This window comes from Equus asinus, chromosome 25 (assembly GCF_041296235.1).
Source record: "Equus asinus isolate D_3611 breed Donkey chromosome 25, EquAss-T2T_v2, whole genome shotgun sequence".
In the NCBI taxonomy this organism is placed as follows: Eukaryota; Metazoa; Chordata; class Mammalia; order Perissodactyla; family Equidae; genus Equus; species Equus asinus.
Window position 1 is genome coordinate 53,354,569 of NC_091814.1, and position 25,422 is coordinate 53,379,990.

The 25,422-nt window shown below is 46.5% G+C and overlaps 1 protein-coding gene across 1 annotated transcript in view; it reads left to right on the forward strand.

Moving 5' to 3' along the window:
- The window catches only part of ADCY10 (adenylate cyclase 10), a 76,644-nt gene extending 53,399 nt beyond the window's left edge, over positions 1-23,245 (forward strand). Inside the window, exons 19-28 of the mRNA XM_070496982.1 lie at positions 640-747; positions 1,522-1,697; positions 6,842-6,998; positions 9,945-10,149; positions 10,228-10,324; positions 10,871-10,986; positions 11,867-11,984; positions 13,727-13,922; positions 17,007-17,195; positions 17,765-23,245. Of these exons, the coding sequence (XP_070353083.1) occupies positions 640-747; positions 1,522-1,697; positions 6,842-6,998; positions 9,945-10,149; positions 10,228-10,324; positions 10,871-10,986; positions 11,867-11,984; positions 13,727-13,922; positions 17,007-17,195; positions 17,765-17,926 (1,524 nt within the window). The 3' untranslated portion in view covers positions 17,927-23,245. The remainder of the gene's footprint in view (positions 1-639; positions 748-1,521; positions 1,698-6,841; positions 6,999-9,944; positions 10,150-10,227; positions 10,325-10,870; positions 10,987-11,866; positions 11,985-13,726; positions 13,923-17,006; positions 17,196-17,764) is intronic.
- Positions 23,246-25,422: the final 2,177 nt, after the last annotated feature.

A 25,422-nucleotide genomic window follows, 5' to 3' on the forward strand; every position in this document is an offset into this window, starting at 1 on the left:
TAGGCAGCATAAGTCCTGGGGAGACTGCCTCACCTGATTGTACTCTTCGAGTCTGACCTTGCCTTGGCGTTTACACGTGCCAAGACTCTCCTGTCTAACGATGTCATGGGAGGTTGAAGATGAAGCAAGGAGAGTTGCTCGGGGCCTTACCTTCTCTTCCACCTCCCAAAGATGGCCCTGGCAAAGATGGAAGTGGGGTGGTTCATAACTCATTCCAGCAGTAGAGACTGGCTTCTCATAACTGCGAGGGTGCTATCAGGGGCAGTGAGTATGTTGGTGGAAATCAAGAGGTTGGGGATGGAATTACTTGAAGGAGGAAACTGCCTGGGGGAAACTTCAGGTAAGGTGACTTACGTGACAACATGAGGAAAGGGGGAGATTTCTAGATTCATCCTCTAGTATAGTGATCCAGGGCGCAAAGTGGACATGCAGGTGGCCTGTGTCTTCAGTGGGAGCCCGACCCATCCTCATCCTGTGTGGTGTTCGGAGGCCCTTTCTAATTAGGAGCTGGGGGTAGAGGCGGAGACGGGACCTGGAGTGGCGCCTGCCGCTTTCCCTTCAGTAGAGTCTGGGGCAATGGCCCTCTGTGGCCGGGCTCCCTGCTGACTCAACACTTTCTGCTCCTTGTGCTGGTTGCAGGCATACGTGTATCTGAATGAGGGAGAGACGCTGCTAAAAACTCTCAATAAGGAAAAGTCTTGGAATCAGACTTTTGAGTCTGCCACCTTTTACAGCCTCAAAGGTCAGGTAAGAAGACATTAAACACATGATGAATCTGTTATCTGCCTTGAGGGCTTCACGTAGAAGAAGCAGAATCATCCCTAAAATTTCTACACCTGCCTCCCATGCCCTGCCGCAGATCCTAGCCAAGGCTCCAGAACCACAAGCCTTGGCACTCAAACCTCCTCACCATCAATTGCCAACAACAAGATCTTCCTTGTCCTCTTTTTTTTTTCCTTTGGTGAAGAAGATTGGCTCTGAGCTAACATCTGTCGCCAATCTTCCTCTTTTTGCTTGAGGAAGATTGTCACTGAGCTAACATCTGTGCCAATCTTCCTCTTTTTTGTGTGTGTGTGTGTGGGATGCTGCCACAGCTTGGTTTGATGAGCGGGTAGGTCTGCACCTGGGATCCAAACCCGTGAACCCCAGGCCACTGAAGTGGAGCACACAACTAAACCACTACAACCACTGGGCCAGCCCCCTTCCTTATCCTCTTAGTCGACATCTTTATGAAATGTTTTTCTAACAACCTGCGAAAATGGACATGAATTGGTAAACATTTTCTTAGAGGTAGATGACCCACAGGAAAGATGCTCAATCCTGGTCATGCAACCATCCCCCCATGCACACGTCCAATAAACATTTACCACTCTGCCAGGCACAGGGGGATTTTGTTCCTGGGCCAGAAACTTACCATCTTTTGACAAGAATTCCCAATATATGTACTGTTGGAGCATAGCAACTAAGTCCAGAATCCCTGCTTTTCCTCTTTTCCTCTCCACCCCTCCCTTCTCCCTGCAGGTCTGCTTCAACATGGGCCAGATGGTGCTTGCCAAGAAAATGCTGAGGAAGGCCCTGAAGCTCCTCAACCGAATCTTTCCTGACAACGTCATCTCCTTGTTTCTCCAGACCCACGTCGAGAAAAACAGACACTTTCGTTATGTGAATCAGCAGGCCCAAGAGAGCTCCCCTCCAGGGTAAGGGGAGGAGCTGGGAGGAGCTGGGGGTGTCGCCTCACTCCGCGGAGGAGAGAGACCTACACATAATCTAACAGACAGCCGGCCCCCAAAACCTGGACCTCTAGGGCTGCAAGGAGCGTGGTGGCTCACTGGCGGGGAGGGCACGGGTGGGGGTGGGCTCCCAGGCCAGAGCTGAGGGGCCGGAGAACACTTCACAGGCAGCTTTTGCCAAAGGGAGTTCAGGTTGTTGACACAAAATAACCAATTGCTGTTCTATAAATAAGAGAAATAAGGTGAATTTTAGTGAGGATTATAACCCAGGAAGGCCTTTTCCAGAAAGGAAGGAAATGTTGTGGAGAAGCATGGTTTTCAGTACCATCTTATATCTTTGTAGAACAAAGGACATACATTAAACACACCCAGAATACATCTTCAAAGTTTCAAATAGGTATTTAGTTGCAAATTAGCAGGTCAACAGGACCCTGATGTCAGGAGAGGGACTAACATGGATGTTACCCATAGGGTGTTACCAATAGAGCATTACCGTTAGGGCTAGGAGGGGAAGCATGCACTCTTATCCTAAGAGAGTGCATTCTCTACTTTGATGGTTAAAGTAGATGTACAACTGATACTGAGCGAGGGCTTGATCTGCTCACGGCAAGACAAAAGCCATCAAGAGGCCAGGCAGTGGAGAGAAAGAACTTTAGTAAGTGGTGAGCTAGCTGATTGCAAGATGGCAGACTATCACCCTTAAAAAAAACCACCTTAAAGGGGAACTGATTTGGAAATTACTTATGTAAGGCAAACGGGGGTTGGGGAGGGGCCTCAGGAGTGTCAGGTGCTGGATGACCGCAGACTGTCGGGCGCCTCTCCGTAGACAAAAAGTTTCAGATCTGCTGAATGCAACATTCCCGAGGAATCTAAGAAAACGTTAGTTGTTTTCTTCTCAGGGACAGAAGGAACAGTTTTTGGGGTAGGGGCTGTAAATTTTCTGCTAACAAGTCCTTCTTTCTCTTGTTACTGATTAGCTTGCCTACGTGCACGTCTCAGTGTTTTCCCAAAGCACACTGTGAAGATAAGATGGGGGGCGCAGTTTAGACATGGGGTCTTTCGCGTTAACTCGGTCTCATAATGTATGTTTCATAGGCCAAAAGTCAGGCTTCTTTAGTTCAAGCCAAAGCAGTTTTGAAACCAAATAGTTACCCCATACACCTCAATATGTGAAACTCTCTTGTCAAGGTGACAAAAAAATGTAAGGGAGCCAGTGGCAAGGTGAGCTCCAGTGCCCCTCCCTACCCATCTCGCCCACTGAGCCCTCTGGCTGTTCCAATTGGAACCTGCACCCCTGCTCCCAGAGCCTCAGTCACAAGCCCTCTTCCATTCATTGCTAAGACACTGGGTATTGTCTGTGTCTGGAAGAAGAATAGCAGGCCCTGAAGACGTCTGCCAGAAGACAAAGAACCCCACCCCTCTATGCATCTCCAAAGGGATGTGTTACATGGGGGTATCACTGGCTAAGATTTGTACATTTCAATGTATGTAAATCTTATCTATAAAAGAACTGTAAGAGGGGCTGGCCCTGTGGCTGAGTTCCTGTGCTCTGCTGCAGCGACCCAGGGTTTTGCCAGTTCGGATCCTGGGCGTGGACATGGCACCGCTCATCAGGCCATGCTGAGGTGGCGTCCCACATGCCACAACTAGAAGAACCCACAACTAAAATATACAACTATGTACTGGGGGGATTTGGGGAGAAAATAAAGCAGAAAAAAAAAGTAAATAAATAAATAAAAATACACAACTATGTACCAGGGGGCTTTGGGGAGAAAAAGGAAAAATTTTAAAAAAAGAACTATAAGAAATAATAATGGGGTGAGGGGAGAGAAACAGTGAGCAGAGAGATAGATGAAATAAGAATGTAGATAGTTGCTGAAGCTGGGTGTTGGGTATACGTGGTCCATTATATTTTTCTGTTTTACTGGATATGTATGTTTGAAATTTTCCACAGTAAAAGTTTTAAAATCTGTTCCACTTATCTAACAGTTCACACCAAGGGAGATCCCACCTTGGTGGGCTCTGGATTGCTGACAGATGACATCTTGGGAGAAGCCAGTAGCAACGTTCCTACAGGTTCTGCCTGAGATGCAAACATCTACTCCTATGAGCAAGTTGCTGCAACTTTTGCAACCCCACCAAAAACTGCCTTCCCCAGCTTCCCGAAAGTGTTCCCTTAAATGTGGGGGAGCCTGGAGAGGAAGGGAGCTGGAACTGACCTCCACTGCAGCTTGCAGGCAGGCTCCTGGGGGTCTATGGAGACGCTGTCTCAGGAGACTCCTAGAGGGAGCCGGTGGGGAGAAATTCAGCAGACAGCTCCCTGAGAGGGAAGAGGGAATTGGAGTCTGGAGTCACACGTATGACTGCCAGATAGAATACAAGATGCCTAGTTAAATTTGAAGTTGTAGGGGAGGAAGACATTTCCTCTACCCTCTCTGGATTCATCTGGCCAGAGTTCACATGAGACAGAATAGCAGAAGAAAATTAAACAAAGCTTTATAACATGTATACATGGAAGAGGTCAGGCAAGCTGAGCAACTCGCCAAAATGGCTGAAGCCCCCACCTTAAATATCATATTGTTACCAAACCTGAAGTGAGTTCGCTCATCCGTTGTGCAGCAAGCCAATCTCTGACACTGGGTGTGGTGGAAGAAAGTAGGAATTTTATTTTTGCACAGCGCTGAGCAAGGAGAGAGGGCAGCTAACGCCGAAATCCCAAACTCCCCGAAAAGCTAAAAAGAAGGGCTTTTATTTGGGGTTTTAGGTAGGGGAGGGGGAGCATACAGCCTTGCTGTTCGGAGCTTTCCCACCAGCCTGTCTTTGGCCTTGAGACACTTACAGAGAGGAGGAAGCCTGTGACCTTGCTGGTCAGCAGCTTTCCCACCAGCCCGTATCTCTTTGCGGGAGGAGATAGTCCAGGTGCTTGTCCTTGATGGTGTCTGTCTCCATGGAGAATAGTGGATTCTGGAGCCAGGAAGCCAGAGAGTAAGCAGGGAGTGAGTGTTTTGGTTTTAACCTCATATATGCTGGGTTTAATGTGGGGAAACTGATATCAGGGTTGGTATCGATATCCAGAAAGGAGGATGTTGGGGGTGGGGGAGTCAGTTACAGGAGGTTACCAGAAACAGGAATAAGATTATTATGCAGATTTAAGTCCTTGCCTTTGGCATTGATCAAGAGTTTCTAGAGAGAAGGTCATCCCCTTTCTTCTTCCTGGTACAGAGAGGGAGGCACCTTTACAGATAGAGATTTCCTTTACAATGTAAATGTCTCCTAACAAAGGGCAAGCAAGTTGTACCCCTCGGAGCCTCCTTCCCTGTCCCAGTTTATCAAAAGCAATCAGCCTCAAATAATCCTCAAGCCAAAGAGACATATCTTGGCCTGGCCAAGACCAGTCCCCCACAAAGTTTAGCTATGCAATGAATTTTTCTTTTTTTTCCTGAGGAAGATTCACCCTGAGCTAACATCTGTGCCAATCTTCCTCTATTTAGTATGTGGGTTGCCACCACAGCATGGCCACCACCAAGTGTTGTAGGTCTGTGCCTGGGAACCAAACCCAGGCACTGAAGTGGAGCATGCTGAACTTAACCACTCAGCCACTGGGCTGGCCCACAATGAATATTTTTTCTAGAATACGTATGTCACACAAAATATTTAGGACATACGCATTCTAAAGAAAATTGTTGTTTTGCAATTCAAATTTCACTGGGCATCCCACGTTTTCATTCTCTAACTCTGACAACCTGGTTTACGACCCCATTTTGTAAAAGGTAAAGGAAGCTCCTGCATAAGGGGGAAGTCTTGATGAGGAAAAATCTGCAGAGCTGTTGGCTTAACATACCTTCCAGCCAAAAGGGTCTGATCTCAAAAATGAGGACAAGAAACAAGATTTAATGTCAGAGTTTCTATGGCCCTCATGATGGCCTTCTCCTGGAAAGGATTCGACCCTGTCCATGTTTCCTTAGAACCTTAAAAAAAAATTTCCCCGACAGAATCAATGTCATCAACGTCTACAGCAAGAGTACCTGGAAGTCTTCTTTAAGTATCTCCAGGATCTCTCTTTCCTCTTTCGTTCTCATTTTTATTTAAAATCTGCTTTGTGATAAATATTTCTAATTATATTTTGTTTGCTTGGTTTTGTTAGTTTACTAATATTGCAGTATCTTGTTTAGGTTCCCATTTTTATCACAAATAGAGGGGACTTGGGTGTATATTATCAGCTGAGGCTGGGTGGCTTAGGAACTGCAGAAGGTTATTGCTCACAGTTCTGGAGGCTGGAACCTGAGCTCAGAGGGCCAGCGTGGTCTTGCGAGCCCGCTTAGGGTCGCAGACTTCTCCTTGTATCCTCACATGGGGAAAGGGGCGGGGGAGCTCTGTGGGATTGCTTTTATGGGAGAGCCAATCCCATTCACGAGGGCTCCACTCTCATGACCTAATCACCTCACGAAGGCCCCACCTGCTAATGCCATCGCTTTTGGGGGTTAGCATGCAGCCTATGAATTTTGGGGGGATGCGTTCAGACAATAGCAGAATGTAATTGCTAAAAGTGCTCAGTTCCTTCACTGAGCTGAGACGTAGCTTCTGAGAGCAGTATGCACTGAAGGAAATGACACACCGGACTGGCCAGGCTCGGGTCCTGGCACCGCCACATTCTCGCTGTGTGACTATGAGTTAATTACTTAACCTGTCTGAGGCTCACCTTCCACTTATGTAAAATGGGGTTAATTATTCCTTCCTTTCCTACAGGGTGGTCCTCAGAATCAAAGGTGATGAGTGATATAAATGTGCTTTTTAGCTTCATTTAAAAAGCAGTGACCTGTCAGACAGGTGATTTACATAAATTATCTTAATCATCACAAAGTAGGTGTTACGGTCCCCAGTTTGCAGTGGAGAAAATGTGCTTCATAAAAATTACTGTGTTTGTTAGTCAATCAAGGAGGCAGGCCTCAACCCAAGTCAGTTTTGACCTCCAAGCCTGTGGTGAAGTTTCTGCACCTGCGCTTCCACTCCAGCGTGCTGGTGACCTTGACTTCTGTGTATGTCCTGTGTGCATGTGTGTGTGTGTGCCTGCGTGTGAACGCGTGTGCGTGTGTGTGTACTTTATCTAACAGGAAGAAGAGACTGGCGCAGCTTTACCGGCAATCCGTCTGCTTCTCCTTGCTGTGGCGGATCTATAGCTTAAATTATTTTTTTCACTACAAGTATTACAGCCAGCTGGCAGCTATGATGCAAGTGAACACCGCCCTGGAAACTCAAGATGATTTCCAGGTAGGCTATTTTTGGTAGCTGCTTTTTAAATTCTGAATCTTGTTTGGAGAGAAAAGCCTAGTGAAAGCCAGTTGGGACTCAGAATCATGAGGGTGTACAACAGGTCCCAAACATTTTAGTTCCAGAATCACAATAATTATTGAGGACCCCACATAGCTTTCATTTCTATGGTTGTAGCTATTATCATATAAGAAGCAAAAACTGAGATATTTAAAAAATATTTTCAAAAATAAAAGTAATAAACCCATTACATATTAACATACTTAACGTTTTCATTGAAAAAAATCTGATATTTCCCCAAACAAAAAATTTAGTGAGAAGAGAGGCATGTATTCCATTTTTGCAGATATCTTAACGTTTGACTTCACAGAAGACAGCTAGATGCTCCCTCTGCTTCCACCTTCACTCCCTTGCAATGTCTCAGAGCTCTCCCCTGGGAAAGTCCCCTGTGTACTCATGGGAGAATGAAGACGAAAAGCGAAAACGTTAAAGGATAGTTCTTAAAAAGATAAAATCGTGACCCACACAAATGAGTCATGGAACTTGTTAATCAGTGAGAGAGCTAGTAAGATGTTAGAAGTGGTTCCAAGGAGAATTCAGTTTATGAATGGATGCAAAACTAGTCAAGTCACGGAGTTGTGATCACTTGTCTCCCACTGAACATTTACATTTCTATGAAAAAGAATCATTTCCAGTTTATCCGTTTTCTGCTGAATACAGAGTTGTCTTCGGGCAAAGACAATGAAAGGCAGAGATAACCTTGCGAGTGAGATAGACAGGACACATACTAAGGTCTTTGTTTTGGCTCATTTCAAGGTCTTTCACTATTTTCCTGACACAAATGATGCTTGATATTATGAAACTAGATTTGACCTCTTCGTGTCCTCCCGGAGCCTGAGGCCACATGGGGAGAGCCACTAGTTTAGGTCATAAACTGGGAAGTCTTTGACTAGATGAGGAAGACTCCAGGAGACAAAACCAAGAAATTATTAGCTAAATCCAACTCCTACAATGAAAGTGATCAGGTCCCTCATAAAAGCACATCAGGTCTGGGTTTTTGCTGGGGCAGTAACTTCCTCCTGGGCTCATTCATTATCAAGAATTAAGGGAAACGGTTGAGAGCACTGTGCGTGCTGGAAGAGCTTAGCTTCCCAGCCAGGACTCCGTCCCCAGCGTTAGCTCCTTTCAGGAGGCCAGGATCCGTAAGTATTCATAAAGCCCATAATATTGGGCCTCTGCCCATATGCCATCCTCCTCTCCTAGCTCCCTGGGCCACTTTCAGTTCCTCAAATGTGTAAATTCAATCCCGTCTTAGGTCTTTGCACTGGATATTTCCTCTGCCCAGCGTGCTCATGCCCTGACCTTTACTGAGCTCTCCACTTAGCAGCTTGACGGTCACCTCCTCCGTGAGACCTTTCTTGACCACCTGACCCATTCTCTCTCTAGCCTATCACCCTATTTTAGTAGGTCTTATTACCATCTCACATTTTCTTTTTGGCTCCTTCGTTGGTGTGTGGTCTGCGTCCTCCACTAGCCTGTAAACTCCATGAGAGCAGGGACTTCGTCTGTTATCTTGTCCACATCCTGAGCTACTAGAACAGTGTCTGACGCGTAGTAGGTGCTCAACAAATATTTATTGACTGAAATGCTTTACTGCTCCTCCACACTTGGGGCTATCTCCCAAAAACGTGCTAGAGCTGGGGGGTAGGGGGCGACAAAACGGAAAAGTCAAAATTAGAAAGTGAATCCAAAGACGCTTGTTAACGAGACGGCTGTGACTGAGGCAGAACAGGAGGGAAAGTGCTCCCCCGGGTGCTCAGAAGCAGATGAGGCACTCAGTGTAGGATGACAGAAAAAACCAGAATGAGCGCCCAGAGAGCAGTTTCCAGCACTCCACCCCTCTGTGGTGTGACCACTGGCAAGCCACAGAACCTCCCAACTCTCTCTTTCCCCATCAAGTTTGGACGCAGTTCTGTTGGTCCAAATCCAAGAAATCCTGGGCTTTCTCGCAGCTTCGGATTTTTCGTTTGCCCAACAATCCTCTGTCTTCCACCACCATTTCTGGCTGGTCTTCCCTTCCGGCAGCATTATCTGAAACACGTTCTAAGCCAGGAATAGAGGAATTCCTCAAGACTGACTTTGTGGTTTAAGAAATATCCACAGAACTGCCTATAACACAGAACTTGTGGACTGGCTATTTTGTGCAATTTGAGGAATTCCAGGAAAAAAAGTCCCCTTCTCCAAAATGCCGCCCCACCCAACTGCCCTCAGCGCCCAGCGCTTCTCCCAGCAGGGCGCCTCCTCAGAGGCACTGCTTTCTCTTCACTCTTCTCTAAGAGTTTATGTTCTGAAGCAAATTTAATTATCATTTTAAAGAGTTGTTTAAAGCGTAACCAACTTCTCTTAAATCTCTCAATTAAGTTTTAGAATGAGTTCTTACATTTTTTTACAAACAAATCAAACCAACGTTCCTTTTTTGTTAAATAACATAAGTAACACATGCTTGCTGTAACAAATTAAAAAGCACAGAAATGCATCAAGGGAAAAGTCGCTCCCAGCCCTCAGCTCTCCCCTCCACCCCCAACAAATAGGCAATGACTGTTGACACTTCGGAGCCAATCCTTCCAGGCTTTTTGCTATGCAATCACATGTCCACATATATAAGATATTGCTTTTATTTCTCACAAAAATTAAGATTCTCATATTTTGTTTAAGGACTCTGTGGGCAAGAGGGGCCATTAAACTTGTCCTGGATGATACAGGAAATGAGTGGCAGAAACCCAATTTAATTTCTGTATCTAAGCCCATGGTTTGGCCAAATGACCAGCTCCATCCCCAAGCTCAGTAAGCACGTTTACTGGCAGACATTGGGTGACGTCCCTGGCCTTTCAGCTCTGGGTTCCTTCTCAGCCTTGCCCCTTCTCTCCTCCACTGCCGCCATTGCAGATCATTAAGGCCTACCTGGACTATTCGCTGCACTACCAGCTGACTGGCTACCAGGGTGTGTGGTTCAAGTACGAAGTCATGGCCATGGAGCAGATCTTCAACCTCCCCCTGAAGGGCGAGGGCATTGAAATGGTGACATATGTGGCTGATACACTGGGCTACATCAAGCTCATAATGGGCCACTTGGACTTGGCCTATGACTTAGGTAAGGGCTGGTTGGGCAAGAAGGGATAGGCAGATGCAAGTAATACCCAGAAATGTACTGGAATTGTTTTCCTCCCAGGCTCTCGAGCCCACAAGATGTGGGCACTGCTCCGGAATCCCAACAGACACTATATAGTCCTCTGCTGGCTTAGCAAATGTCTCCTCTTGAAAACCAGGTATTTATCTTAAAGCGTTTTCCAAAATGAGGGGGAGGAAGCCATAGTCACTGCGCGTGCTGGGCTCATGCATCCCTGGCCGTAAGGGAGGGAAGGGAGTAGGGTTCACAGTAGAAGATGTAACTGAGACTCCTTTGGACGCCACTGCTCCTGTCACGGAATTCTCTCACACGCATCATCTCTAACCTGGTTGCTCTGGCCAGTGACTGGGAGAGTCAGACAGTCGTCCCCACTGTGGGACTCAGGCCTCCACCACGGCGAGGTGGCAGGAAAGGGACCAGCCTTACAGGGAAAACAAGTGCCCAGAGGACAGCAACCTGGACCAGAGGCCAGGACAGCTTGGCCTGATTCCGGTCACACGGATATAGAGGTGCATGAGGCAACAGTTTGAACAAAGAGCCAGTCTGAGATTCAGGAGTGGGCCCAAGTCTGTTTGGGGGTCATATGTGGTCCTGGATCACCTGGCAGGACCGAGACCGGACCAGGGCTGGACCGCATCCTCTTCTCCCACCGCTTTTCGATCCTGCTGCCTTCTCTTTCCCACAGACACAAGCAGCTGGTGCAGGTGCTGGGGTCGCTGTGGGATCTTTCTATAGCAGAAGAGCACATCTTCAGCAAGGCGTTTTTCTATTTTGTCTGCCTGGATATCATGCTTTATTCTGGTAAATGTGGCTTTGGGATTTATAAGAAGTTGGGAGTCTGGCACCGTGTGGTGTGATGTGGCCGCTCTCAGGGCTGTGGCTTTGAGGCCACTAGGTTTCTGCCTGGAAAGACATACAGAACGGGGAAGGAGAGCCTGGTGTTATGAGCCGAGGAGCCATCTAGAAGGTGCAAGATTATAAGGGACCACCAAGGAGAATTTAGTCTGGAGGAACCTGTTGGGTATAAGCTGCCCATTGAGGTGTCAGATCAATTTACACACAAGCGATAGTTGACTGACAGCACCTTACCACGTGCCTTTTACTAGGCTATTTAATTTTTAGCAGGATGTACTTAGAGACTTCATGCATTAGAATGAAGGACTGGATTGCTAACAGTAAGAGTTGTGGGCACTGGTAGCTGCTGGTTTGGAAAACAAGTTATTTCCTGATAACCTTCAGGTTACACCAAGTAGGCAGCCCTCAGTGTACATATTAAACCAGAGGGGCCAACCTGGGCATTCTTTCCCCCACACATATTTTGAAAGGGGATGCAGATATTGCTGCCAACAGGGAAAGCACGGGTGGGAAGATGGAGAGTCCCAGGCAGCGCTAAGGCGGCCTCCCGCCGGGCTCCGCGGGGAGGGCTGGTTTAAACCCCGCTCCTGTCTGGTCAACTCCACGGAATTGCACCGCGTGTGCATAAACTTCCCAACAAGCTGGGGCTCGGCAGACGCAGGGCAGTGCAGTCACACGGCTGTTGCAATACGGGACCCTTTAGGTCATAAGGTAATCAGAGACTGAGCAGCCTCTCCCACAGCTGGAAACTGTCCTGGCAGCGACTAGGCCCGAAAGATGTCCCCCTCACCCCACAGCCAAGCTCTCCTATTTCTCTTTCTTTTAGGCTTTGTTTATAGGCCATTTGAAGAATGTTTGGAATTCATACACCAAAACGAAGACCATTGGATCCTCAAGTTCCAGAGTGGAATGCTCCTGGGACTTTATTCGTGCATAGCTGTCTGGTAACAATGTATTATTGTCACGAAATCCCCAAATTTGAAAACGTTGAATTGCGAAGAAGAGTTCTATGAGATTTTAAAAAAAGAAAGAAAGAAAAGGAAAGAAAGTAGAAGTGTTTATAATTTACACGTGGGACAGATTGAAGGCATCAGAGTGGATCTACACTGAAAGAGCCCTTGGGCATCAGCTAGTTCATCCCCTCAACTGTACTCAGTGCAACGAGCATTTAATACATGCATATCATGTTGTGGGACTAGAGATGAGTAAGACAGGAGTACTTGCTGCTGAGGAGTGCGGGGTTTGAGGGAGACTGATACATAGCGCCACTTGCCCACCCCGACCCCAAGATCTAGTCATGTTGGAAAACACTGTTGACAGAGCTGGTGTTGGAGGATGTGGCTTATTTCTGCAGGCACGCGGCTCTCCTGATCTTGAACCCCAGCGTTAGACTTACCCACTCAGCGGCGGGCAGTTCTGTGGGTCTGCCCCGTCGAGGCAGGCCTCTGTCCCCCACCTGGTTGAGAGAAGAGCAGAACGTGGGCCTCCCTGGCTCAAGGGGAACAGGAGGGGCAGAGCTCGAGCTTCAGCTGCCTGACTCCTCTCTCAAAGTGACCCCCCCCCCACTAAGTCACCCCCCATCATGGAGGAGTGAGCAAGGCAGGGAACAGACTGGAGTTTTCTCACCTGGAAGGAAACTAGTGGAGCAAGGAGGAAGGATGCCCCTGTACCTCATTAACACGTTAAGCCTGAGGCTTAATCCCTTTAACCTCTTGAGTTGTAAACGCAGAAGCCTGCAGCTACGGCCTTACCCTCAAGGAAGGAGATCAATGTAAGGCTCCCGAACATTAACTAAATTACTTCCAAGACTGAAAGTCATTCCTTATTCTACTCCCCATCTCAAATTATATATGCAGCTATGTTGTCCAATATTTAGAGATTATGTGATAAGATTAAATGACAATCTAAAGACTCCCATAGAAAGTGCCACAAACTGGGGCAGTTCCAAATTTGAACAGAAATCTCCTCTTATTATAACCTCCCTTGGGAGAAATTAAAATCCAAAAACTAATTACCCTTGCCAGTTAAAGTCCAAAGGAATTAAAGTTCAAAGTCAAATTAACTTGCCCATGTGAGTTAAAGTTCAAGGAATCTAAAGTCCAAAAATCCTCCTAATTTCTTATTCTGGCCTGTCTCACCTGCAGAGTCCTTTCAGCAGTGGTGGCCTGGGCCAAGCCCTCTCCCGCTTCAGTGGACATAGGAACCGCCTGGAGAGCTCGTTGACTCAGAGATCCCTGGCCCCATCCCCAGAGTCTTTCTGATTCAATAGATCTGGCTTGGACCAGAGAGCTCGCAGGCCTAAGGAGCACTCAGGTGCTACCGACGAGGCAGCTGCGGCCCACCCGGGAGCGCACTGGCCTCGGCCTTCTCTCTTTGGAATTGGAGCAATTTCTTCAAGCCCTCGAGTTTATGGCTCCAAGTGTCTGATCGGCTTCACTTTTAAAGAGTCCAAAGAGTTAAATAAATGGTGGCTAAGATTGCCTGAGTGTTCCCAAGGATTCCATTCATCTCAAACCATCAAAAAGTCCTCTTCCGTCCTTGCTCCGCATCACGTGGTTCCCTCCGGGCAGGCAGGCGGCAGGGTTCCAGAGGCCCAGGGACGGGGAGCTTCACCTCCAGAGAGACCCATTTCAGGAAATCAGCCCCTGCCAAGGGCGGTACTGATTTTTCTTCTGTGGTGGTGCAGGTATGCCAGACTTCAGGAATGGCAGAACTTTCACATGTTCTCCAATAGAGCTAAAAATCTAGTGCCAAGAAGAACCCCGACAGCTCTGTACTGTGAAGGAATCACTAGATACATGGAGGGGCAAGTTCTCTACCTGCAGAAGCAAATTGAAGAACAGTCTGAGAACGCTCAAGACAGTGGCGTTGAGCTACTCAAGGTGAGGCTGATGCTCTGGTTTCTAGGATAAACTGTTCCTTCAGTGGATTTCTGTCTACCTCTTGTGATAATTGTTTTCTCTGATTATGCGTTTATAGTACCAGTTTGCGAAGGCAACCCCTCTCCCCAAGTTAGAAGAAAAGAGAAACTGCTCATAAACTTACTACTCAGAGATAATCACTTTTTACATATTGAGACATCACTTTTCCGGTTTTTTCTATGTGTGTGTGCCTACATTTCCATTTTCTAAACTTGCATTAAATAAAATATAACTAATTTCCTGTCATTAAATTGTTTTCTACACCGCTAGTTAAAAGGAAGCATAGTATTTTATCTTACGGTTATACCAGTAAATTACATCACCAAACTATTCTTGGATGGAAATCTTCTGCAATAATTTACTGCTATTGCTGTGATCAACACCTTGATGGATAAATCTTTGCACACAGAAAATGTAAGCATTTAACTGATATGTGGTGAACATCAGTTACTAGGCGCTGGGATACAAGAGTGGGCAAATTCGACTTGCTGCCCGTCTCCTGGAGCTGACAGCCTCTGTGGGCGAGCCCCCTGCGAGAAGGAAGGGCTGAACCTCTGCCATGGGCTTGACACTCACTCACCTTGTTCTCCTAAAAACTGAGCACGGGTGTATTAGTTTTCTATTGCCATGCCCTCAGTTCCCACAAACTTAACAGCTTAAACAACACCCACGTCTTATCTCACAGTTAGGCAGGTCAGAGGTGTAGGTGGGTTGATGGGGTTCTCCACCGAGGGTCTTATAAAGCTAAAATCAAGGTGTTGGGCGAGCTAGGAAAATAGCTGCTTCCCTCTTCCTTCAGGTTGTTGGCAGAATCCAGATGCTGATGACTTTCAGGCACATCTCTGTTTCAGAGATATTAAAATGTTTCAAAGCAAGGAATCTTGGGACCACTGAAGTATCGTAGCTTGTTTAATCCTCTAGCACTGTTATGAGGTCCATCTTTTTCACTCCCGCCGTATAGAAGACAAAGTTCTAAATTTGCCGGCGGGAGCCCGTACTGCTCACTATCACTCACACCACACACAGCCTCGGGATCTCCTCCTGCCATTCGCTGACAGCTTATAAATCACTGCCTCTAAAAACACAAACTCTGTGGTCACCACTGCTCGGAGGTGCGTACTCTTTGACATACAACATGTCTTTATATTTCTGCTTCATAAACATTCTATTGGCTCTCACTCAGGACATGGAAACGCTTGGTTATAAAAAAGCAATAGTGTGTTTTATGTAATTATTGTGTATTACATATAATTTATGTAATTATTACATATTATGTAATTTATTTCCTGTAATTTGATAGAGTAAATGTCTTTACTTAAGAAAATAACTTATGAGGGATTTCAGACATGCTTGACTCCATGCTGTTCAGAAGAAATAGATTTTTGCCCATGTTACACATGATTTAATTCATTCCAACATTCTCTTTTTCCTTTCAAATACTGAGCATGTTACATACGACAAGTAAGTTGACTGTCATTATCACTTTTAAATGTTGATTGAATACTAATAAAAGTGTGCCACACTTTTGGCCAAGTCGATATCTGAAAATCCAGATAGATAAATTAGCAGGTGATTCAAAGAAAGCACATTTTTCTTTAATGAGTAGTAAAGTGATAAAATTCAGCTATCCCACAGACAGTACAGGTTAAAAATACACCAGGTGCTAAGGGATGAGTGAACCCTATCTTTGTACTCTAGGAGTTTGTGTTTTACTTGAGTTTGAGAAGGGGTGAGGTAGGAAGCCTGGGGATGGGAGGAGGTGATGGAGGTGGAGATTAGAAAGAATACAAGGACACAAATGAATGCGGACTCAAACTTTGTGTCTCCCACAGTACACGGAACAATGCCTTGTACCCAGTAGATGTTTAATTTCTTGAATAAATAATTGATGAACTAAAAAGGTGTGTAACAAGAAAACTCAATGTTTTGATTCCATTTCTATGATATTGAAGTAAATGCAATAAAACATTGTTCTTTTGTTGACCATCAAATTAGCAAAGACACAAGAGAAGATGCATTCATAGTCTGAAGGACTCTCATAAACTTTCTAGAGAGCATTCTGACAAAATGCATAAATGTCTTTAAAATATGCACGTCATTTAATTCTCCTCCTGGGGATTATCCTAAAGAAATAATCAGATGGAAAACAAAAATTTCTCTATAAAGATGTCGATCTCAGGTCTATAGTATTAAAAAAACTAGGAGAAAATAAAAACCATAAGCCCTTCAAAAAGAAGATGGTTAAGTTAGAAGTGCTACATTTAAATATTGGGATATTTCATATTAAAAAAATCTGACTTTCTGACTCTTCCTTTAGAAATTGGAGTATCTGGTGACTCCAGGCCCGCATTCCTAAAGGGCAGCTGTTGGCTGGAATTGATGGGGGTGACACTTAGATGGGGCGCACCTCCTCCAAGATGACATAATCCCCTCTTCATCCAGCCTGCTTATTTATGTCACTTCCTGTCTGCTATCCGAATTTGAATTTGTGAGCCCTGATGTAAAGGAATTATGTTGTCAGAAAATGTTCATAACGTGATGCTAAATGAGAAAAAAAAGCTTCCCCTACTGTGTGCTTAGCATGCCCCCAGTTATGGTGGATATGAGTGTGTGTGTGTGCGTCCATGTGTGATCAAGGAACGAAGAAGTGGGAAAGTATGTTCCCAAATGTTAAAAATATTCCTTTCTGGGTGCTAGGGTTATGTGTGATTCTTACTTTTTTGGGTCCTTTTCACTTTTTCCTAAACTTTTGAGCAATTAACTTAGATTGCTTTGGTAATCAAAAGAAAATGTATTTTTTTAAAAAGTGGTCGCAGAGAAGGGCTAATGAGCCCGCCCATATCGCACTCTTGGGCTGGGGAGGCCCCTGGGGCTGCTCCACCTGCCTGCGGTCCTTCTGTCTCCACGACGCCCTCTGTGTGTCTCTGTAACATGCTTTTTCACATGATTGCTCATCTCCTTGAAATATTCCCAAATCATGTGTGGAGGAGAAAACTTTGCCGCCAAGGACCCCTTTCTGATTCTGATATGCTGTTTTTTCTTTAGAACCTGGAGAATCTGGTGGCTCAAAGTACCACTGGCCCCGTCTTCTACCCGAGGCTGTACCACCTGATGGCATATGTCTGTATACTCATGGGAGACGGGCAGAACTGCGACCTCTTCCTGAACACGGCCTTACAGCTCTCTGACACACAGGGGAACGTGCTGGAGAAGTGCTGGCTGAACATGAGTAAAGTATGTCCCCTCAGCCAGCGAGCTGGGCGGGGGGTGCTCACCCCGCTGAGGAAGCCCCAGGAGCCCTCTGCCTGGGTAGGGTCCCCAGGGTGTGGACGGCCACTACAGGCCTTTCTGGACTTAACGACACGTGTGACATGTCCATAGTTCAGCTGTGTGCACCTCCCCTTCCCCTGAGCTCTCATGGGATCGCCCCCTCCTCCAGATTGCCTTTAGCACGATCTCTGCCCCCTCCTGTGGCCCTCACCACTTTCCACTTGGTGTTACATTTGTGTGCGCGTCTTTCCTCCCCTCAAGAATGCGAACTCTGAGGAGGCAGAAACCACGCTTAGTATCCAGCACAGCACCTTCTACTCAGTGTTTGCTGGATTAGTGAATGAATGTCCACTTCTGTGCGTTTACTTAAAGAGTCGTGCGTCAGTATCCTAGTTTGGACAGCAAAACTCATCGTCTCTGGGCACGTGGTTTTAAAAGCTCAAGGACATTTGACCATTTCTGTTTTAGATCAGTTCTAATCGCACAGGTCAGAGAGCTCCAGTTCATTCTTTCTTCTCTTTCCCTCCTCTCAGGAATGGTGGTACTCGAGCTCCAAGTTCATGGAAGATCAATGGCTTCAAACGGTCTTGAGTCTCCCATCATGGGAAAAAATTGTTTCAGGCAAAGTAAACATGCAAGATATCCAAAAAAACAAATTCCTAATGAGAGTTAACATCCTGGACAATCCTTTCTAACATTTCATGGAAGAGAATAAAGATTTTAGTAAGACTCATTCTCCTGTGACCATCTGTCATCAACCATTCTCTGTAGCCAGCACCCTCCAGGTTCCTACATGGTCTCTTCTGTTCCAGACACAGAACCAGATGTGCTGGTTTCTTCTCTTTCTGGAGGGTCACACAAGGTCGGCAGTGTCCTGCTTTACTTTCTCCAACTTTGCACAAATTGCCTTTGCCTTTCAATGTTTTAGCTTGCCCTGTTTATTTCAGCCCATACAAAATTATATCATATGGAAAAATATTAATATCTAAATGGTGGGGCTGGCCTGGTGGCATACTAGGTAAATTCGCACACTGTACTTTGGCGGCCCGGGGTTCGCAGGTTCGGGTCCCAGGCGTGGACCTATGCTGTGGTGATGTCTCACATAGAAAACAGAGGAAGATGAGCACAGATGTTAGCTCAGGGACAATCTTCCCAACCAAGAAAAAGAAGAAAAAAAAGGTACCTGCGGTGACAGATACATTTCTAGTTAATTTATTAAACTGAAAATGTTTATTTTTAAGTGTCCAGCTGTTCAGTCTTTTGTATGCAGCGCAGTATCACAAACAGCAAATTCTCGTCATGGTCTGCAGGGGAAGATTTGAAGACACGTCTTCGTGGTGCCTGTCTGCAGCTCCCAGAGCCCCTCTCACCACGTGGGTCAGATATCTGCAGAAATAAAGCTTTAAAAATTGAGCCCAGAGATAAAACCACACATCTATGGACAGCTAATCTTCGACAAAGGAGCAGAGGGCCTACAATGGAGAAAAGAAAGTCTCTTCAACAGATGGTGCTGGGAAAACTGGACAGCCACATGCAAAAGATTGAAAATTGACCAGTCTTTTTCACCACACACCAAAATAAACTCAAAATGGATCAAAGACCTAAAGATTAGGCCCGAGACAATAAGTCTTTTGGAAGAGAATATAGGCAGTACACTCTTTGACATCAGTTTCAAAAGAATCTTTTCGGACACTGTAAATCCTCAGTTGAGGGAAACAATAGAAAGAATAAACAAATGGGACTTCATCAGACTAAAGAGCTTCTTCAAGGCAAGGGAAAACAGGATTGAAACAAAAAAACAGCTCACTAATTGGGAAAAAATATTTACAAGCCACTTATCTGACAAAGGGTTAATCTCCATAATATACAAAGAACTCACACTGCTTAACAACAAAAAAACAAACAACCCGATCAAAAAATGGGCAGAGGACATGAACAGACATTTCTCAAAAGAAGATATGAATATGGCCAATAGACACATGAAAAGATGTTCATCATCGCTAATCATCAGGGAAATGCAAATCAAAACTACACTAAGATATCACCTTACACCCGTTAGATTGGCAAAAATATCCAAAACCAAGAGTGACAAATGTTGGAGAGGTTGTAGAGAAAAAGGAACCCTCATACACTGTTGGTGGGAATGCAAACTGGTGCAGCCACTATGGAAAACAGTATGGAGATTTCTCAAAAAGTTAAAAATAGAAATACCCTATGACCCAGCCATCCCATTACTGGGTATCTATCCTAAGAACCTGATATCAGAAATCTCAAGAGTCCGTTGCACCCCTATGTTCATCGCAGCATTATTTACAATAGCCAAGACGTGGAACCAGCCTACATGCCCAGAAACTGATGATTGGATAAAGAAGATGTGGTATATATACACAATGGAATACTACTCAGCCATAAAAAAAGACGAAATCGGCCCATTCACAACAACGTGGATGGACCTCGAGGGCATTATGTTAAGCGAAATAAGCCAGTCAGAGAAAGACGAACTCTATATGACTCCACTCATAGGTGGAAATTAGTATATTGAGAAGGAGATCTGATCGGTGGTTACCAGGGAAAAGGGGGGGTGGGGGGAGGGCACAGAGGGGGAAGTGGTGTACCCACAACATGACTAACAAAAATGTACAACTGAAATCTCACAAGGTTGTAATCTATCATAGCATTAATAAAAAAAAAAATTGAAGGATTCGTAATTTTGATACAGACGTCTTTTACACGCTTAGAGTTTACATATTTTTATATGTAAGAAAGTAATCGCAAGTGGAATGTGTATCGATTCCACCCCTCTGGGTGCTGCGGCTCCCTCATGCTGGCTCATTTTGTGGACCCAGGTAGCCACCTCAAGCAGGTGCACCGGGGTTTCCGTTTGTGGATCCCAGTCACCTTCGCATCCTGAGGGGTTCTTCTAATGGGCGTTGACACATCCTACTCTAACACACGCCTCAAATTCCCATAGTGATTTCGGAGGCAGGGCCCCGAGCAGGCAGGCATTCCTTTAAGAGGTCAGTATTGCACTGCCCTCCTGGGAAAGGCCACGCTGCGTATTTTCCCTCCTGGTAACCTGGCTGAGTTCTGCAAAGGAGCTTAGGCACAGAGCCTGGGGGCCTGGCATGGGGGCAGGAACAGCAGGCTCGGAAATCGGAGCTCTGCACAAGCACACTTAATTCCTGTGGGCTCACCACCTGCCCTCCCCATTTCGGTGTGTGGTTGTGAGCGTTGATGGGGCTCAGGGCAGCTGCCCCAAGACGCGCCACTGTGCATGCGGATTATTTCCAGCTGAAGACAGTAAAGACTCGGAAGACTCGGGAAGGACATTTGACCTTCCCCAAAACTGGCTAAAAGAATTTAATTTAGAAGGCCTGATCCAGGAAGGAGCTAACACCATAAGCTAGCTACAGTATGATGTAAGATAGGTGTGATAGAAAGGCATCAACAAGCCCATTTTTGGCCCAGCAAAACTTGTTTAACAAATATCTGCATTTCCATCTCCACGTGAATTGCCTTCCTCCCCTCTGAAATCCCAAACCACCACCCCCACATCCTCCTTGTCTTTAGCTGAAGATATTTAAACAGGCAGCTGGGGCCAGATGGCCAAGTTGCTCAGTTTTTCCTGAGTTTCTCCCACGTATACATGTTATGAAACTTTGTGTGATTGTTTCCTGCTAACCTGCCTTTTACATTATTGAACAGCCATAAGAACCTTAAGTGGGAGGAGAATTCTCCCTCTTCTACGGTATCAAATAAGATACTGAAGGTGAAAAGGCGTTCACAATCACAACATGCCATACAAGTAAAAATTTAGTGTCAGACAGGTGACTGATTTTAAAAATAAACACATCAAATATGAAACTTTAACTATCATCCCCTTCAAAGTTGTCATCTTGGAAGCTGCATACTTGTCCCATGGTCCTACATAAAAATCCCTTGCTTTCTACTTGCCTGCGTTATTTTGTCTACCATCATCATTTTCATTCACTTATTTACTCATCCAACTAACATTTTTTGACTAATCACCGTGTACCAGGCACTGATTAAGTGCTGGAGACGAAGATACAAAGACGTAGAAGACACAATCCTCGACCTCGGCAAGCTCGTCAATCTAGTAGAATCCACTGAAACACAAGGAGACCTGACTTAGCCTGTTCCACTATGTTACAACAGAGGTGTGTACACCGCAAACAGAGATGGTGGAGAGAGGAGCACACACAAGACCCACGCATCTCAGAAGCCTCAGCTGAACTGCTTCCGAAGTAAAGTCATTCTGATTTCACGGTCCCTCCTCGGAGCGGGTGCAGGGCAAGCGGGGGGTGAAGATGGGTGGGTGTAAAAGAGAGTGGTGTGCACATGAGGAGGCAAGTGACAACAATGCTTGTCCCATAGAAAAGAGGTGTTTGATGTGGAGCTTATCGGAGATGCAGGCTGGGCATCGGGGGTCCGCTCTGCCTAGGCTGCATCGTCCTGGAAGTGAAGTGTTGTCCCCTTCCGTACCCCCAGCCCCCCACCTCTCCTGGGCACCCCAGGAGAGCAGGCCTCAGGGTGAAGCTGCGGTGGGACGTGCCCACAATCCTTGATGCTCCAAAACTTCGAAAATTGCTTTCACTTCATTATATTGGCTTCTGATGAAGCCAAAGCCAAGCCCGGGCAAGGCTGGAGGAGGTGGGCAGCCAGAGGCGGGCTGGTAGTGGAAGTGCAGAGACATTCTTCCCCAAGGACTGATAAAGGAAGGTGAGGACAGAGGAAGAGGCAGGAAAAGGCTGGACTGCAATTTAAAGATTTTACCCTCCGTAGGTCTGAATCCAGAGAAGTGGGCATTGAGCTTTACGGGAACCCTGAACTTGGTTTCTAGCCCTGACTGTGCCACAAACCGGTTATGTGACCTTCTCACCAGTTTCCTCTTGTCTAAACTAAACAGGTTGTGACAAGGTGTCCTCTCTCCCCCTCAGGCTGCCTGCGATTCCGCCTCCTACCGACAGGATGGGCGTGGGCGCATCTTCCCTCTGGCCAGCAGATGGCAGCACCAGCTCTCTGACGTAGCCGGGAACAGTTTCTGGTCAAGCCTTCAGACCCACAGCCTGGGCCCTGAGCAAATAGAACCACTCCAGCTTCCACAGCAGCTCCCCTTGTCACCTACAGGAAGCTTCCAGCAGGAGGTTCTCAGGAGCATCACTCGAGAAAGTGATTCAGGCTAGAATTCTTTTTAGGAGAAGGCAGGTAATCCATGAAGCCTTTAGGAACAGAGAGGAATGGAGAAGTGATGATCCCTTTTTTTTTTTTTTGTGAGGAAGATTGGCCCTGAGCGAACATCTGGTGCCAAACTTCCTTCTTTTTTTCCCCTCCCCAAAGCCCCAGTACATAGTTGTACATCCTAGTTGTAAGTCATTCTAGTTCTTCTATGTGGGACGCCGCCTTAGCGTGGCCAGATAAGTGGTGTGTAGGTCCATGCCCAGGACCGGAACTGGCAAATCCTGGGCCACTGAAGCGGAGCATGTGAACTTAACCACTTGGCCACGGGGCTGGCCCCCTATACTTTTTTTTTTTTAATATGAGCCCTTGAAGTCTCTTCCACAAGTCTATGGACTCCTAGAGGGCAGAGGCTCTGTCCTCATTCTCTGTCTCCAGCACTACACCACGTAAGTGCTCAGAAAGCATTTGTGAATTAAGGATTGTGTTAAAGAGCAACAGGAGTCAATCAGTGCAGGGACCACATTTCCATTTTAGAACGACCACTCCCTTTGCAGAAAATGGATGGGAAGCGAGCTGTGCCAAGATGAAGCCTGTGAGATGGCTTCTGTTGCAAGCTTGGAATTAGGGTGGCCTGCAATGAAGAGGTGGCAGTGGAGATAGAAATTAGGACACAGATGTGAAAGATGTTGGAGGAAGAACAGACTGATGTCAGAGATTGGCTTTTCAAGGAGGATGCTCAAAGTAACAAGCACATAGAGAAAGGCCCAGTAAGGTAAGGACTGAGAAGGGTCAAGCCCTACAGGTTCCCACTACTTGCTCAATGGACTGTCATATTCCCTCCCCCGACCCCAACCGCAGCCTTTTAACCCCACCTCCCCAGGATCACCCACTCACGACCCTGTTTCCCATCTGTGTTAATGGTACCCGTCACTGCTCATCATGATTCTTCTCTCTTTCATCCTCCAGCCAGTCGTTTTGAACATCCAGCCCCTTCATCTCTCACTGAGCTCTGCGAGAGCCTCATAAGTAATTGGTCTCTCAATTTCAGATCTCTATCCTCCACCAATTGGCGGGGTAAGCTTGCTAAAATGCAAATCCCCCTTTATTACTCCTCTACTTAAAATCCTACTTGCCTTTGGGACAACATCCTGATTTCTTAGCCTGGAATGTAAGGCCCTGCCAAACCCAACAGTCCGATCATGTCGGCCGCACTCTTGCCCACCCTGAAACTGGGGGGCTGGTCCCTCTAACTGGAATGGTTTTTACCAGAATCTTCGGGTTTCTCCCAATCTGTTTTCAAATGCTCTGCCCCAAAGCACCTTCTCCCTGGCTGCTGTGGGTTGGGTTCTTCTGTCCGTCCGTCCTTGTTATTCCCCAGCTGTCCGTCCTTCCTCGCTGGAGCTGCTCTCACGTGACTGCCTGGCGCAGTTTCTTGGGGGCTGTCTCCTCTCTGAGCTTGTCAAGGGCAGGGGTTCTGTCTCCTTCATCTGGTACCCCAGCACTTGGCATTGACTGGAGCATCAGAAGGCCCTGGGCATGCTCCGTCTTGTTCACAGTCGCATCCTGGCATTTCGCAGTGTGTGCGACATAACAGGCAATAACTACATTGAGTGAGTGAGTGACTGAAGGAGTGAGTGTATGCGACCTCTTCGCGAGAAAGTGGCAGTCACCAGGGCCACCACTGTGAGGTGTACCGCCATCCCCACCCACCACATCTCCATACCAAGAGAAAAAAGAGGTGTGGGGAGATCCTGGGAGCATGTGTGTGTGTGTAACCTGGCACAACTTTCCAAAAGGCTGCCAACTCCTGCGTGGTCTACACCAGCACAGTCCAGTAGAACTTTCTGAGCAAATGTCCTATCTCTGCACTGTCCAGTGTGGCAGCCACAGCCCCATGTAGCTACTGAGCGCTTGAAAAGTACTTAGTGTGACTGAGGATCTGCTTTAAATTTTATTTAATTTAAATGGCTGCGTGTAGCCGGTGACTCCCACATAGGACAGTGCAATAACTGCATTACCCTTAAAGGGCCCTCTCTCCCCCAACTCAGAATCTAGAAGCTGGAAATGCATTGAAACAGATGTCAAATCTACAGTAGGAACCCAAACCTTCCACTTTCTCTTACGGTGTCTTTTAGAGAGGACATGGAAGGTGGCCATTTCTTTCCAGCCAAGTGCTAGTGCTCCTCCTGTTTACTTCACTTCTCTCCCTTGGGCTTTTTCTCTCTTGCTCAACCTCAACTAGCCAACGTTGAGTCATCAGCCCGCCGTCCTTTCCGGGAGCCTGGCGTGTCCTGAGGTGTCCTGCGCAGCGTGAGCTCCTTCCCAACGATGCATGCTGTTTCGTTTCCTTTAACCCGCAGCTCAGCTCAGCCTCCTCGGCTAATGGATACGGGCAGTACAACACTTGCTGGCTGTGGGTACCCGTGTGTCCACAGATGCTTTACACTCTTTGAGACCAAGATCCTCCAGCAAGCTTTTCACAAACATTTTCCCCCTCTGCCAGAGCAACTTCCTTCAGGAATGGCTTACATGAAAAAGACTGGGCTCTTACTGAGGTGGGAGCACCCAGACACATTAGAAACAAACCATCTGGGGTTCTGCTGGGCTAGCAAGAGCGGGGACAGGGTCCTGCAAAGTGCTCCCCATTCCTATGGGTCTATCGTACATTCTGAGAGATTCCCTCCAAATAAATTTAATGTTTCTCCTATCTAGTTAAAAGAAACTCTGTAATTAAAAAAATAACTCTAGTCAAAGCCAGAGAAAGAACCAAGAATGTGATCTAGACTCAAACCTCAGTGTCCTTGGAGTCCTCCTGGGAGAAGGGAAAGCTCAGGCCTTCGGCAAGCTGCCCTGTGGCTTCGCTTTGTTCCCACTCCCAGAGCACAGCCCTGATTGGTACAGACGACTTGAAATCACTTAATGCCCCCAAGGGCAGAGTAACCACAAAAGTGTCAGGCCCCAGCACTGGAGGGCAGGGCTCGTGAGCGAATGT